At 40.2% G+C, this 14,642-nt stretch overlaps 1 protein-coding gene across 1 annotated transcript in view; it reads left to right on the top strand.

Moving 5' to 3' along the window:
• The first annotated feature begins 238 nt into the window (after positions 1 to 238).
• Positions 239 to 14,642, top strand: part of JAKMIP2 (janus kinase and microtubule interacting protein 2) — a 34,566-nt gene continuing 20,162 nt past the window's right edge. Inside the window, exons 1-7 of the mRNA XM_062002157.1 lie at positions 239 to 367; positions 5,703 to 6,200; positions 8,161 to 8,370; positions 9,190 to 9,288; positions 11,646 to 11,792; positions 13,549 to 13,689; positions 14,347 to 14,403. Of these exons, the coding sequence (XP_061858141.1) occupies positions 239 to 367; positions 5,703 to 6,200; positions 8,161 to 8,370; positions 9,190 to 9,288; positions 11,646 to 11,792; positions 13,549 to 13,689; positions 14,347 to 14,403 (1,281 nt within the window). The remainder of the gene's footprint in view (positions 368 to 5,702; positions 6,201 to 8,160; positions 8,371 to 9,189; positions 9,289 to 11,645; positions 11,793 to 13,548; positions 13,690 to 14,346; positions 14,404 to 14,642) is intronic.

Here is a 14,642-nt window from a genome sequence, read left to right as displayed (position 1 = left end):
TGAAGAAGCGAACTGTCTCTTGTATTCTGTAACCATGTGAGCTGTCATGCTGCAATGTCCACTAACAAATAATAATAGTATGTCTTATTTCCCACAGGGCTTCCAAAGCAGCTGAATCCAGGACCATAAGGAATGTCATGCAGTAGGTGCTGAACTAACTGGCACTGAAAGGAACAGAAAAAGATGGCAGTCTGCATCTGAAATAATTAAACAAGTGGACTGTCACTGATAAGAAACCATGTCAAAAAAAGGACGCAGCAAGGGCGAAAAGCCTGAGGCACTGATTGTTGCCCTGCAGGCTGCCAATGAGGAACTCAGGACCAAGCTAACAGACATTCAAATTGAGCTGCATCAAGAGAAATCTAAGGTGAGTGAGGGTTTGGTTTTAAGTAACAGTGTCTGTGCTAAAGGAGAGAAAGACATGGCAAAAATGGTATCACAAAAATCAAAAGATGCAACACAACTCTTTCCTAGAGCAATGATCTGATTCTTTCCCCACATACAGTTTCTTACTGTGGATGTCTTGCTGCTTATGTAGAAAAGACTCCTTTTTGCTGAGGCACAAGTTTAAGAAGCCTCTGGCCATCAGATGGAGCAATGTGTCTTTTGTAGCACATTTGGCCACGTTACAGTTAACGAGTTTCACCCTATCAACTCGGTGGCTGATATTTCAGCAAGACATGTCCTTGATTTCAAGGTTGAGTGAAGTATTCCTTAAATGTATAATATGACAATCCATGTCAATCCTTGTAATCCATCTGCAGTGCAGCTGTACTGTGTTGTACACACTAGGGTATGTATGCACTGTTTAAAACTTGTTCAGGTACCAATGATCTGCCTGAGTTAGTCTCAGATATGTGAAGTTACTCTAAAGCCAGTTGAGCATCATATACACAGGGTATAGTCATGGCCTTATAATATACACATACCTGTGAAGATTGGAGGTGTCTCCCATATACTTTAGAAATCTTCGGTGCAACCTCAGGCTCAACTTCAACTCATGCCTTCATCTTCTGCTGAACTTCTCACTCTTTCTCTGCATTGTCTATGCTAGGGTAGCCCTTGCAAAACACATGATTTCTCTTTACACTACTACAGCTTTTGTAACATGTAAAAAGGTACATGGGCTGAGTATTAGCCAAGTATAAAATACTGGTGCTTATTTTACACCTACTCTGTATGTATCTTGCCTGCATTCCATTAAAATTCTTGCAAGCAGCATCAGTTTTCCCACAGGTGATGCTGAAGTGGCTTTGCAAAGAAGTGTACTTGTTGCTGCTTCTTCATTTAGAGATGCTTCTAGTGTTCAAGCACAATAGGTCTGTGTTTGTTTTATAGAGTACAGCTTCTGTGCAAGAAACTCTTACATGGTAAGTGGTAAACTTCCCTGAACATGAGTGAGATTAAGGCAATCTCTGGGCTTAGCAGTTTGTTCTTTAGTAGCAGTGAAAATAACAAATGTCTGTTTAATGACAAATGTCTGGTGAATTATTATGAAGTGGACTGGAGACAGTGGTAACTGTGGCCAGGGATGTCCCTCCTGCCGTCTTGTGACAGCCACATTTTCAAGGAATGATGCCTATTGATATATTATTTTTCCAAATGGAATATAACTGAAGTCCATCAACTTGACTCTTTGATTCCTTCACAGATAAGCATATATCCTGGACAAATAAACCCAGAATGACTTGCCTCTAGCTTCCAAGTCTGAGTAGCTACAAATCCTTCAGCCTTTAAGAAGTCTTTTTCATAACTTACTTTTAGGCACAGTTGCTCATGCCAATATATCAAGGTTAATCCTACTAGTAATCTTGGAAAACTATTAGCCAGTGCAGTGGAAGTTGGTTTGTATAATTTAGGAGAAACTAAATGAAAACAAAAGTAGTCACTTCTGTGCTATCTGATGTTCTGAGAATCTCTGGGGGCATTCTCTCTTCACCTGCCAGTGAGATTTATAGACATTGATTTGCATCCTTTTAAAATGGACAAGATTTACAAGCAAAGTGGGCATGGTTCAACAAGGACAAGTGCAGAGTCCTGCATCTGGGAAGGAACAACCCCCTGCAGCAGTACAGGCTGGGGGTCGAACTGCTGAAGAGCAGCTCTGCAGAGAGACCTGGGAGTCCTGGTTGATAATAAACTAACCATGAGCCAGCAATGTGCCCTCGTGGCCAAGAAGGCCAATGGTATTCTAGGGTGTATCAAGAAGAGTGTGGCCAGCAGGTCAAGGGAGGTTCTTCTCCCCCTCTACTGTGCCCTGGTGAGGCCTCATCTGGAGTCCTGTGTCCAGTTCTGGGCTCCTCAGCTCAAGAGGGACAGGGAAGTGCTGGAGAGAGTCCAGCGCAGGGCCATAAAGATGATCAGGGGACTGGAGCGTCTTTCATACAAGGAAAGGCTGCAGGAACTGGGGCTGTTTAGTCTGGAGAAGAGGAAATTGAGGAGAGATCTTATTAACATTTACAAATATCTAAAGGGTGGGTGTCAGGAGGTTGGGACATCCCTCTTTTTTATAGTAGATAGTAACAGGACAAGGGGTAATGGGATGAAGCTGGAACACAAAAAGTTCCACTTAAACATAAGTAAAAACTATTTCACTGTTCAGGTGATGGAGCCCTGGCACAGGCTGCCCAGAGGGGTTGTGGAGTCTCCTTCCTTGGAGGTCTTCAAGACCCACCTGGACATGTTCCTATGCGACCTGATCTAGGTGAACCTGCTTCTGCAGGGGGTTTGGACTAGATGATCTCTAAAGGTCCCTTCCAACCTCTACCATTCTATGATTCTATGATCATCACTCTTTCAAACTCATTCTCCACCCTTTTCCTTCATAGACTGTTGATGACAGTCCTGGAAAGCAAACATTTTTTTTAATGCTTTTGATTTCCCTGCAAGCTTTGGCATTCATGTGTTGGACACAGGCAGGACTCAGTTATTCTCTGAGGGAGTCTCTGACTGTCTGCCAGAAAACTGATGGTACAGGGAGCTTCTCTAATGCTTTCTACTGTATTCTGAGTCTTGCTGCTTTTGTTATCACTGCAACTGTAGAATTCTAATATGGAAGTTGCCAATGCAGATTTTTGTTGCTAGACATCAGTTCAAGGATGGCCCAAAAAACGAGAGTTGCAAAATTAGGAAAGCCTTGAAAACAAAAAAGAAAAAAACCTCTTAAATGTATTTAATTGTGCTTGAGTAACGCTGAACAGGAGCAGAACATGAACAAAATAGTGATATTGCTTGTGTGCTTCAAAACCTCTTGAGATGCCCATCTGTAGGTGCTCTCACCCATTCCTGCAACCAAATCAGACTGACTGCTCAGGGTATTAAAGGAATTGTCATCATGGAGTAGTGGGTGGCTAGAAGTCTCAGGAGGTAGATCACACTCCTGGATTGTTACAGATTGTTATGCACTTTGGATTGAGAGGAACAGGCATCATAGCAAGTTTTATTTTAATCTGGAATTCAGATTTTATCTCTTTCCTCCTTTTCCCAAGACATAAGCAGGTTCAGATTGGACAACTTGTTACAAACTCATTTGTAAAATAAGGTTAAAACCAAGGTACCAAACTGGGCAGTTACCCACAACGTCAGAACAAGCTTTAACCACATGTTCATCCCCCAAAGGCGGATGAACATGGGACTTTTCCTCTATCTGTTAGGTCACTCTACCAGTGAATCCCAAGAGTGCAGAAGCCTCCTGGGCATTGTGGTAATGTGTTGTCATAATCTTTTTCCCACAAGGCCCTCATTCACTTTCTCTTTCTTCCCATAATAGTGGTACATCTGCAAGTCAGCCTAAGATCTGATGGCATTTCAGTTTGATAAACTAGGCAACCTGGAAACTAATAGCTATAAAACCAGGCATCCTGGAGTCTGGCTGGCTGGATCTGCATTATGCCATTGTGCATACCTACACTAGATGTATCTTTCTGTCATGTCAGAATATATCATTTACAACGATTGCACCTTTTTTTTTGCAGTGCATTCAACTTTTGTTTTAATCAACAGAAGAGATGTGTTGTAAGAAAGAAAGATGGCATCAGGCTCCTTTTTAGTGGCGAATATTCAAAATCAAGTATGAACCTAGAATGAAAAGGGAGTGCAGACAAACCAAAATCTTGACCTAAAGGCTCAGGAGTTGAGGGGCTGTGGTTATGTGTGGCTTTCTTCACAGAAGATATATCTGTAGTAAAGACATTTTAACACCTCACAGCAATTGTACAGTTGTGATTAAAAGACGCTGCTTTTCAGTCCCTAGCTGCAAAATCTTCTTGTTGCATATGACATATTATTACTCATGGTTACTGCATCAATAGCCTCTAAAGTCCTCCAGAGAAGTCAATGGCTATTGCAAGTGCAGGCTACCTTTAAAAGACCACCTTTGCTTTGAAAAAATTTTATCTATCCTGTGAAGGGAGTTCTAGGAGAATCTTCCAAATTTGATTTCTATTGAACCTTCCGGGGGAGGTGTCTCTCATTTTCAGAGCCTGTTGCTCATCAGAATTACTTTGGTGATTGACACCAAAGTATGCTTTTAAACTCTTCTGATGGCTTATTTTGGGAGAAGTGTATCTGAAATAAGATGGAGGTAGCACGTGAGGGGAAAAAAAAAATCAACCAGTTCTACATACAGCTGATATCCCTTCCTGCCTTCACGAAGTCGTCTCCAAGTAATCAATTAGCCAGCAGGCTGGATCATCAATGTCTCTTGGAAGGCTTTCAGATGATCCACTACTATACTTATTCATACTGACTGTTTTTCATCCTGTTTTTATTTCTGAAAAATTTGCTCTCTTTTCCTTGTTCTTTGTGGTCTTTATTTAAAAATTAATTAACCAGGAAGTGCTTATGATCTTTGAAGACACGTTATTTTTCACTACAAATAACAAACCTGCCAAGTTTGCTTTGAACTGACCCCTCTCCGTTGCTGTCCTTAGGTGTAGGTTCACACAGGTTTTTGTTGTGGAATTGCTCAGGCATTTGAAGTTGCATCTAGAGATGTATTAGTGTAAGTGTACTGAGAGCTAATGAGTCGTAATTTTGATTCCAATGCTATAGACAAAAAAACTTTAAAATTCTTGTTAATGTAGAGTAACAAAGGACTGTTTCAAGTAAAGATGGCTGTTCCATAAGCATAATAAGCAGTGAAGCATGCTGTTGTTCATATATGTGTCTAAGTAGTGGCCGCAAATGCCTGTTGAGAGCTATATGTATAGGTAGGAACATCTGTAAATGACAAAATGTTTCCCGGAATCTCAGACTTGCACCTTACCTCAGTTGTGATCACATAGAGGCAAGCACTTCTCCCTCATCTGATTGACTGCCCATGCTCACAGAATTCATAGGAACTTTACTATTTCTGAGCTCTCTAATTTTTTGGTGAGGTTGATTGATGGGTTAAAAAGCTGTTAGGCAAATGCATGCATATACAGTGTCTTATTTCCTAAGGAAGTATTGAAATTACATGTACTGTCACTGTGGGGGGCAAGAAATCTGGAGAAGACAGGGTTGTTTTGGCTTGAATAAAGAGACTGTAGAAACCTATGGTGAATGCCGCAGGAGTTGGCCTCTATTTTGTTGTAGGAGGGGGAGGATTGTCCAGGGTCTGCAGCAGAGTTGTCCTCAATTTGACATGGCTGTGCATCTGGGTGGGCTTATTTTGATAATGTTATGTTGTTATGTTGACTTTAATTTTTATTTCAATATAGGTTGCTAAACTTGAAAGAGAGAAAACTCAAGAAACTAAACGTATCCGTGAGGTGGAGCAGCGCAAACAGACCGTGCAGATCACAGAGCTGAAAGCCAAACTCCATGAGGAGAAAATGAAGGAGCTGCAGGCCGTGAGGGAGAACCTCATCAAACAGCATGAGCAGGAGATGACGCGGATGGTGAAAGTCCGAGACAGTGAAATTCAGCGCCTGAAGTCAGCGCTGTGTGCGCTGCGGGATGGGAGCAGCGATAAAGTAAGGACAGCGCTGACTATTGAGGCTCGTGAAGAAGCCAGAAAACAATTTGACTCCGAGCGCCTTAAGCTTCTGCAGGAAATCACTGAACTGAAGTCTGCCAAAAAGCAGGTAGATGAGGCCCTTAACAATATGATCCAAGCTGATAAGATCAAGGCGGGGGATCTTCGGAGTGAGCATCAGTCCCACCAAGAAGCCATTTCCAAGATCAAATGGGAGAGCGAAAGGGATATTCGCCGCCTGGTCAGTAACCAAAAGAGTTTGTGTGTTCTCTCTGATGCCTTAGCTTTTTGTGTTTGACAGAACTCTGCAATGCACCTCGGTTTGCAAAAGTCCTACAAACTTCTCATTGTCATTTCTCAGCAGTAAAGAGATGTAGGAGATTCAACCACTCTGTTGGCAGCTAACACCTTAAAGTAGGAGAGTGATTGGCCTGGTCCGTAAGGATTTGGCTTGCTGACATGCTAAATACATATGCAATGCAAAGCATTAGGAAAAGAGTGCACCTGCAATTGCAGTTTGTTAGTTTTCTCTAGCCCTTGTAATGTTTCTCTAGCCCTCCTAAACACATTAAGGAGGAGGTGAGATATCTTTTGGTTGAGTGTTGGCATAGCCTTCAGTAATTATTGAGGTAAATGAACAAAATGAAGCCCACGTCATCAATGGTGTAAGTTACCATGTTTCGCTGTCATCTGTGGAGCTGGATCTGCTTGCAACAGTGGAAAGCTTGGCTTGAAAACTGGAATTTGGGATTTGACAGTTAAGTTAAAACAATGGTAATTTAAACTGTCAAGAACTATTCCCCTTGTCCGCTATTCAAAGTCTACGTACTGGAGATATATTCTTGTGTTGCCAAAATGCTCAATAATATAGTGCAGATGAGTAGTAGTGGTTACTTCATATCTACCTACTGAATTTTGACCATTTTTGTTACTTTGTTCTCCATTTGCAGTTCTGTGTAGCCATGAGGACCAAGTGCTTTTCCTTTTTTCTCGCTGAAATCAAGGATCTATTTTCAGGGTTTTAATATAAAAAGGAACTATAGTGAAATTCAGAATAAACCCAAACCACTTGGTAACATTAAGATCAACTCAGATTTCATCTATTTATTGTATGATTTTTGTCTTTAGCAACTGATGAAAGGCTTTTTGAAGGCTATTTTCTTGCATAAGAACCTTCAACAAGTCTAGAATTATTTTAACTTACACAGTGGTTTCCAAATCCATTGTATTGCTATGAGAGTGGAGAAGGTTACATCAGAGTGACATCTAATTAATGGAGATCAGAATCTAGCCCTACTCATTTGAAAAATACTTTGGGAAGGATTTCAGCATGCCTAGAAAGCAGGACCAGAAAGTATTCTGGCAGCTTCAGGCAAAATTTAACATAGGTGTCATTTAAGTTTTCAGAGAATGATTAATATAATTTCCAGATAACAGTACTTTTATTTTGCCAGAGTGATTTGCAAATTCTAATTCACCAAATTTTCTTGAGCTCAAGGACTTCAGCACCTTTGTATCAATTTTCATGGTTGAAAGGCTTGGATGGACTGATCTTATTCTAAGTTTTAATCAAAAACTTTCCTCTCAGCCATCATTTTGTTGCTGTGAGGTGAAATAAGAGGCGTTTGTTTATGTCTTAAATAGTCCTGGGATGTTAGGCAGAAATGAGATAACAATTTAATAGCTTTGAGTTTACACTCATCAGAAGATTAATAATATAACAATCAGCTTAAGAAATAATGAGTCTATTTCACAGTTTGTGAGAACTCAATCTTCTGTTTGTGAAAATCAGACCATAACCTCTATTGTCTCAGCTAATATAGCTCCATTTATATGAGCAGGAGCTAGTCTAAAGTTTTTTGGATTTGTCAGAATTTATGCTTCTTTTTCACTGGTATAAATAACTGACCAAAGTGCAACGTGAAAACCTGAGCTCTCCATCCAATTATCTGTTAACGCATCACACCATGCTCAGTTCATGGGTTTCATTCTGTGTAAGGTTGATAATTCTGCTGCTGTGCCAATGTAGTTATGGCTGAAACCTCCCAGTGTATTGTTTTACAATCCTGGTGCAGTAGGATGTAGCAGATTTAAGTGGTTACATTGCTGTTAAGTAAATCATATAATGCTAGATTGGATAAGGCTGAAATGCTGTTTCCTTTACACAATAATATAGTTATTCTGATGTTTCTCCCATTCAGATGGACGAGATCAAGGCTAAAGACAGGATCATATTTTCCTTGGAGAAAGAACTGGAGACACAAACAGGCTATGTGCAGAAGCTGCAACTGCAGAAGGAAGCTCTGGATGAACAACTCTTCTTGGTGAAGGAGGCAGAGTGTAACATGAGCAGTCCCAAGAGAGAGATCCCAGGAAGAGCTGGAGATGGTTCAGAGCACTGCAGCAGCCCTGTACGCAGGTTTTACGAGCCCCAGCAAAACAAAACCATGGCTGTTTCTCTTGATTGAGTATTTTCTCCGGCCTGGGGGAAACATCCTTACTCTTATTCACTACAAAGAAGTTACGTTTATAGATGCTTCAGAGAGAATGCTAGTGAAACAAACTGAGGCTATTTCCTTAGCTGATAAGTTTACAAATACAAAACATCTGATATAATTAGTCCCTCTTTGAAAGACTCACTCCATGAATAGCTATCTGGATAGCATACATCCTCAAAACCAGACAGAATTGTAAAGATAGGCAGCAAGAAAGCTGTGGAGGGTGAGGGGCAGAATCTGGGAGACTCATAGAAGATCCTCCTCTTTCTCTATCTTATTCTCCACTTATACAGCCCTTGCTGTCATTTGCAAAGCATATAACTCACTGGTTATGTGACCAAATATATGATGATTACACAACAAATGTGTGTATATACACAAATACAAATGAGGAATAAGAAAGTAAATACAATTGATACTGAAAGAGATGTCCTTACTTTTTCACCTGACATAATTGGTCAGCAAATAGAGGCAATGTATCAGAAAAGGCAATAAAAATTAGACTCTCTTAGCCTTTTTTGCTCTTTCTTCTCCATTAAAAATCTTCAATTTGAGTATCCCCCAAACCAATTCTTTCTTCCAAAAATGTAATTCTTTACAGCATATTCAATATGGTAAAAAGCCATAAATGTAATTTGTTGATGATAGGTATGTGGGTTTTGAGGATTTTTTTTCTCTAACATGTATTTTGAAAAGAGTCAGTAACTGTGTTATGTTGTTGCCAACGGACAGGACTTGCGCAGAAACCAGAAGAGGATAGCGGAGCTGAATGCCACCATCCGGAAGCTGGAAGACAGGAACACGTTGCTCGTTGATGAACGAAATGAACTGGTGTGTGAGCTTTGCACTATTGGAAAGAGATGGTCAGGAGCCATAGGGAACTGCAAAGAAAGGGGGATCTGAGGATGACAGCCAGTAATTAATATGCCATTGCCATCCAGCAGGCTAGTCACTCAGGAGGCTGCTGCTGATTTTATTCAACCTAGAATTAAACAGTAATTTCATTGAAGCTGTGTGAGTACAAAATAATGATGGAAGTTGAAGCAGAAAGGCTTGTAGGTTTCTGTATTCCCACCCCCTCCATTGGTCTTTTGAGCGTACAGCAGTGTATCACAGAATCATAGAATCTTAAGGATCGAAAGGGACCTCAAAAGATCATCTAGTCCAGCCTCCCTGCCAGAGCAGGCCACCTAGAGTAGGTCACACAGGAACTTGTCCAGACTCCACAACCCATCTGGGCAGCATGTTCCAGTGCTCCGTCACCCTCACAGTGAAGAAATTCTTCCTTTTATTTCTTTGGAACCTCTTATGTTCCAGCTTGTACCCGTTGTCCCTTGTCCTATCATTGGACATCACTGAGAACAGCCTGGCTCCATCATCCTCACACCTGCCCTTTACATATTTGTAAACATTAATGAGATCACCCCTCAGTCTCCTCTTCTCCAAGCTAAAGAGCCCCAGCTCCCTCAGCCTTTCATTGTAAGGGAGATGCTCCACTCCCTTCATCTTGGTGACCCTGTGCTGAACTCTCTCCAGCAGCTCCCTGTCCTTCTTGAACTGAGGGGTGAAAAAGTGGACACAATATTCCAGATGTGGTCTGATGAGTATGGTGTGTCTTAGCTTGTAAATGAAATTATGTCTATAGTCCAATATTTGACCAGGTTGAGAACAGTGAAGTATTGAATCTGGTGAGAATGAACAACAATGAATTGAGCCCTTTATCTGATTTACTCCTAGATAGTGATACCTGCGTGTTGAAGTTACCACACTGGCTTTTTAACCTCTCTTTTTTTAACCTGATTTCTACTTCTGTGATTAAGGATGAGGATGGTGAAATTCAGCTCTTGGTTTTTTTTTTGTTCTTGAGCTAGGAGTCCTAATGCACTCCTTTCATACCAATTTATCTGCCTGGATCTCCTCAATGTTCTTAATGGAATATTTGCAAAATAATGTCTTATCAAGGTTCCAAATTACAAATATGTTCAGTTACGAAAAGTTCTCAACCTCTAAATTTATATGGTACTGAGGAGCTTGGGGTCTGATGAGTCAGTTTGATTCACTGTTGGCATGTCGTTAAATATTCAGCCTATTTTTTAATAAGGAAAACCAAACATTTTATAAGGCTTCTAAGCTGTATTTTGCACAATGTGACTATAATGAACACATTTGGTCAAATGAGATCAGGAGTGCTGCTGGAAATAACATACACTTTAAGATACATTCAGACTAGCAACAATTAACTTCCTTCTTAGGACAGGACATGTGGTTGTTTTACTCACAACTGTGCTGATCAAAGATAAAACCACTTCCTAGCTGCTCCTCCTTTTTCTATTAGCAGAAGGGATCTTCAGGTACTTGTTAATCTGTTTCAGACAAAATCACTGGGTTAGTTTAAATAGCGTAAGATGATGTGATGATGTAAGCAAATGTGGTTAACTGTATTTAGCAGCTACAGAAAACTCTCACAGTCCTTTCCTCAGCAGAACTGCAAGGGGCAGGAACCTTCCAATGACAAGCAGTAGTATAGAACTGGAACAGTGTCTTTCCACAGCCACATGCCATGTCTCTTAGGAAAAAAAAATGTATCTATGAACTACCCAGTATTACTGGATGCAGCTAATTTTTGCAGAGGAAGAAATTTTGCTTAAAGCTGTAATTGTATCAATACTGTAAATTCCAAGCATGCCCTGAGATACCTTCCTGTCTTATGGGATTTGTTGTTTAAATGTTATGTGATTTGTTGATTAAAACAGGGTTCATTTACAAGTGCACAAGTATTTCACTATGTGGCATTAAACCCCAGACTTACAACTATGTAGCTGCCTCTGTGATCCAGGCTGAGTAGGTACCTATGCAAATCTGTCTTTCAATGAGAAAAATTATAGGTCAGTTCAGACTTTTGTGGCAGCTTTGAAGTTGGCTGATTCTGTATTGGGTTGCTCCATCTCTGTGTCTGAGTTTTCCCATAGATAAATCTTTCAGAAACAGATATGCAGAATTATTCTTTGAGATTTATAGATGAAGTAAGTTATGGAAGCTGTAAGCATCTGTTCCGTTAGGTAACTTTGGGTTTTTATTGGGACACTAGTCCAAGAGCAAAGTAGCAAAAATACTTCTAACAAAGGAGAAAGGAAAAAATATCTTTTATTTGGATTATTTCCAATTATTAATTGCTATTATCAATCCAGTTGAAGCGCGTCCGAGAAGCTGAGAAACAATGTAAACCTCTTCTGGAAAAGAACAAGTGCCTCACGAAGAGAAATGATGAACTTATGCAGTCTTTGCAGCGCATGGAAGATAAACTCAAAGCAGTCACTAAAGAAAATATAGAAATGGTTGGTACTCAAGAGCAAATTGAAGATAACTGTTTGATCAATGTCTGTTATGCTGGCCATATCTGCATAGTATATGTATGTGTATGCATAAAGAAAACGTATCTAGTGTGTGACACTATTGGTAAGATACATACAGACCTAAGCATGGCTGTAAAAAACTTACATACTATAACATTGTGTATTACATGTGTGCAATACATTTAAGTGAATGCATAATCACAGTCTTTAATGCTATCCCCAAAATCAGAATAGTGAGTTTCAATTGCTTTAAAAAAAAAGAAAAAGGAAAAAAAAAGTAGTTGTATCATTGAGTTATCCCATTGTACTGTGTCACATCTGGAACTCAAAAAGGAAGCCGATGAGTGTGATGTTTTCAGCCGGGATTATGTTAATCTTTGAGTCTATATGTTTTTGTTGGGGCTGATGATGACAAAGTAAAGTTCTGGTCTGCCACTGAGCACATACAGTCTTTCCATAAAACTATGATGTGGTAGCTGCATATGGGATAGGGAGAATGGTGGTGATATAAATTTGGCTTCCATTATAAATTTCAAATATCAGACTTATATGAAGAGGAGTCAAAGCAGTTATGTCTGTATATCCATCAAGTAGAATTGCCCTGAGTATCAGCCAGAATCCAGTTGCTACACATGCACTGATGTTGCTTTGGTACTAATAATAATGAGGTGGAAGTTCTGAGTTACCAGATGTCAGCTGGCAAGCTGAGAAGATTTCCACTGCTAAGTGTGTGTGTGTCTTGTTTCTGGCTTGTGATAGCCACTGTCCTCAGTTTAAGCAGACTGGCTGCTCTGCAATGAATGTGGCTTTCATGCTGATAAGGATGAGACAAATGAGATTCACTTTCTTGTCTTAGAGAAATAAAAGCTTTAGTGTTACTCTGCAATTCACCTATTATTGGAAGATAGAAAAAGTTATTGCAGGTGTCATTGGTCAGAATTCTTGGTCAGAGCTGTGGTAGTACAGATCACAACCCCTTGGGCTCTCCTGCAGCAGTGGGAAGGGACTTTGGGAATCTGCATGCATTAGACATCAGTGGACAGCACCGCTTGTGCATATATGCACACACAGCACGTGTGTTCTTAACTTACATCCCTGATATCTGTTCTTTGCACTGTAGAAGCCCAAATTGTGGATGTTAACAAGCTGTCAGTGGCCAGAGCCTCTCACAGGCTGTAGCCATCTCTTCTGCCACACATTCTTGGGAGCAGGCAGGGTATGGATTTCTAGTTAAAATAGACTTGGTACCACTTTTCTTTGCCCTTCCTCCTCTTCTGACTGAACACATGATTTTCACATGACTAAAGCAGGTCTCTTTTCTCACTGCATGGTCATATGATGGGTATCAGGGTGTCAGGTCATGGGAGTAGGTACTAGCTGCATATCCACCGGATAGGTAGGGAGTTCAACTATATTTGCCACATATTGGGGTGTCTTGATGCATGGCAAAGGAAGAGCTATAGTCTATGACCATTAAAGGCTGCCATAGAGGGTATACTGCCATACAGTAAGCCAACAGATGAAGCTTTGTTGTCGTAGTTGAAGAACTCAGCCTTGCTATGCTGCTTTATTGTTAAGTAGTGCTGAAGGGTATTAATAAAGTTATAAAAGTGATGTAGCTGAAGCATATTTAAAGGGCAGTACAGCTAAATGAAAGAAGTCTAATTTTTAACTGACAGGTAGTCTTTTTGTCTTAGCTGCTGGATCTTAATCTATCTGTTGTTTCTTCTTACTACAGAGAGAAAAAATTACATCACATCCTCCTCTAAAGAAACTAAGGTCTCTCAATGACTTGGATCAGGCTAATGAGGAACAAGAAACTGAATTCTTAAAGCTTCAGGTCATAGAACAACAGAACATAATTGATGAGTTAACAAGGGTATGTCCAGAGCAGCAGGAAATTAGGAATGATTCCCGTGTATAGTTCATCACTGATAATATTTCTTGTAACTAGAGGTCTGAGGGTTAATATCCCATCTTTTAACACCTGCAGATTTTTAGACATAGGTGTGCATCAGTGAAGTTTAACTGAATTTCTAGTGGGGCATGAGCCCCTACAACTCAAAACTATAACTCTTATGTGTGAATTGAGCTCTACAAATGAACACAGACTAAGAGCCATGGAGGCTGTTTCCTCTTAAAATATCATTGCTAGGTGTGGTGAGATCAACACCGTCATTGTTTATTGAGAAAGAGGCAGCAGGGAAGAGAGACAGCCTCTCATACAAAGCCCAAAACAGTCCCCTGCAACAAGTCTTCTGGTGATCTTGACAGGAAATCTATCAGTGCATGTTGTTTAAAAGCAAATGCACAACAAGGGTTGGCTTTTTTCAGAAATCCCGTCTTCCCATCTTCAAGCATTTTTCAGCTGACAAACTTCCACATTTGGATATGAATCTTCCCTTCCACCTGGAATCAGATTCCTGTTTGAACCATACCAACAGAGAATTGGTAGAAGCCCAGTGATTTCCTCTAATTTTGACCTTCTGCAGCTGCAAACAAGAACAGAGTGTAACTTTTTAATCTTATTTTCCAGGACAGAGAGAAACTCATTCGTCGCAGAAAGCATAAAAGGAGCTCAAAACCAATTAAGGTAAGAGGAAAAATTGGTTTTAACTTATAAAAATATTGGTCGGCTCTGTAGTAAAGCACACTTTAGCAATGTGATTAAAGAGAGCTTTGTGGATTATAGCAATCTGCTTTAGTGATAGGGTTTATAAACACCTTAGTTACTTTGAGAGAGCTTTTTAAGTCCACATTGAAATTCATGTAAGGGTGCATAGCTATTTTATTTTCAGCAAAATTAGCCTTTTGAAATCGTAATAATCTTCC

This window comes from Colius striatus, chromosome 9 (genome assembly GCF_028858725.1).
Source record: "Colius striatus isolate bColStr4 chromosome 9, bColStr4.1.hap1, whole genome shotgun sequence".
Taxonomy (NCBI): Eukaryota; Metazoa; Chordata; class Aves; order Coliiformes; family Coliidae; genus Colius; species Colius striatus.
Note: the sequence above shows the minus strand (reverse complement) of the source record. Positions and strands in the feature narration are given on the sequence as shown.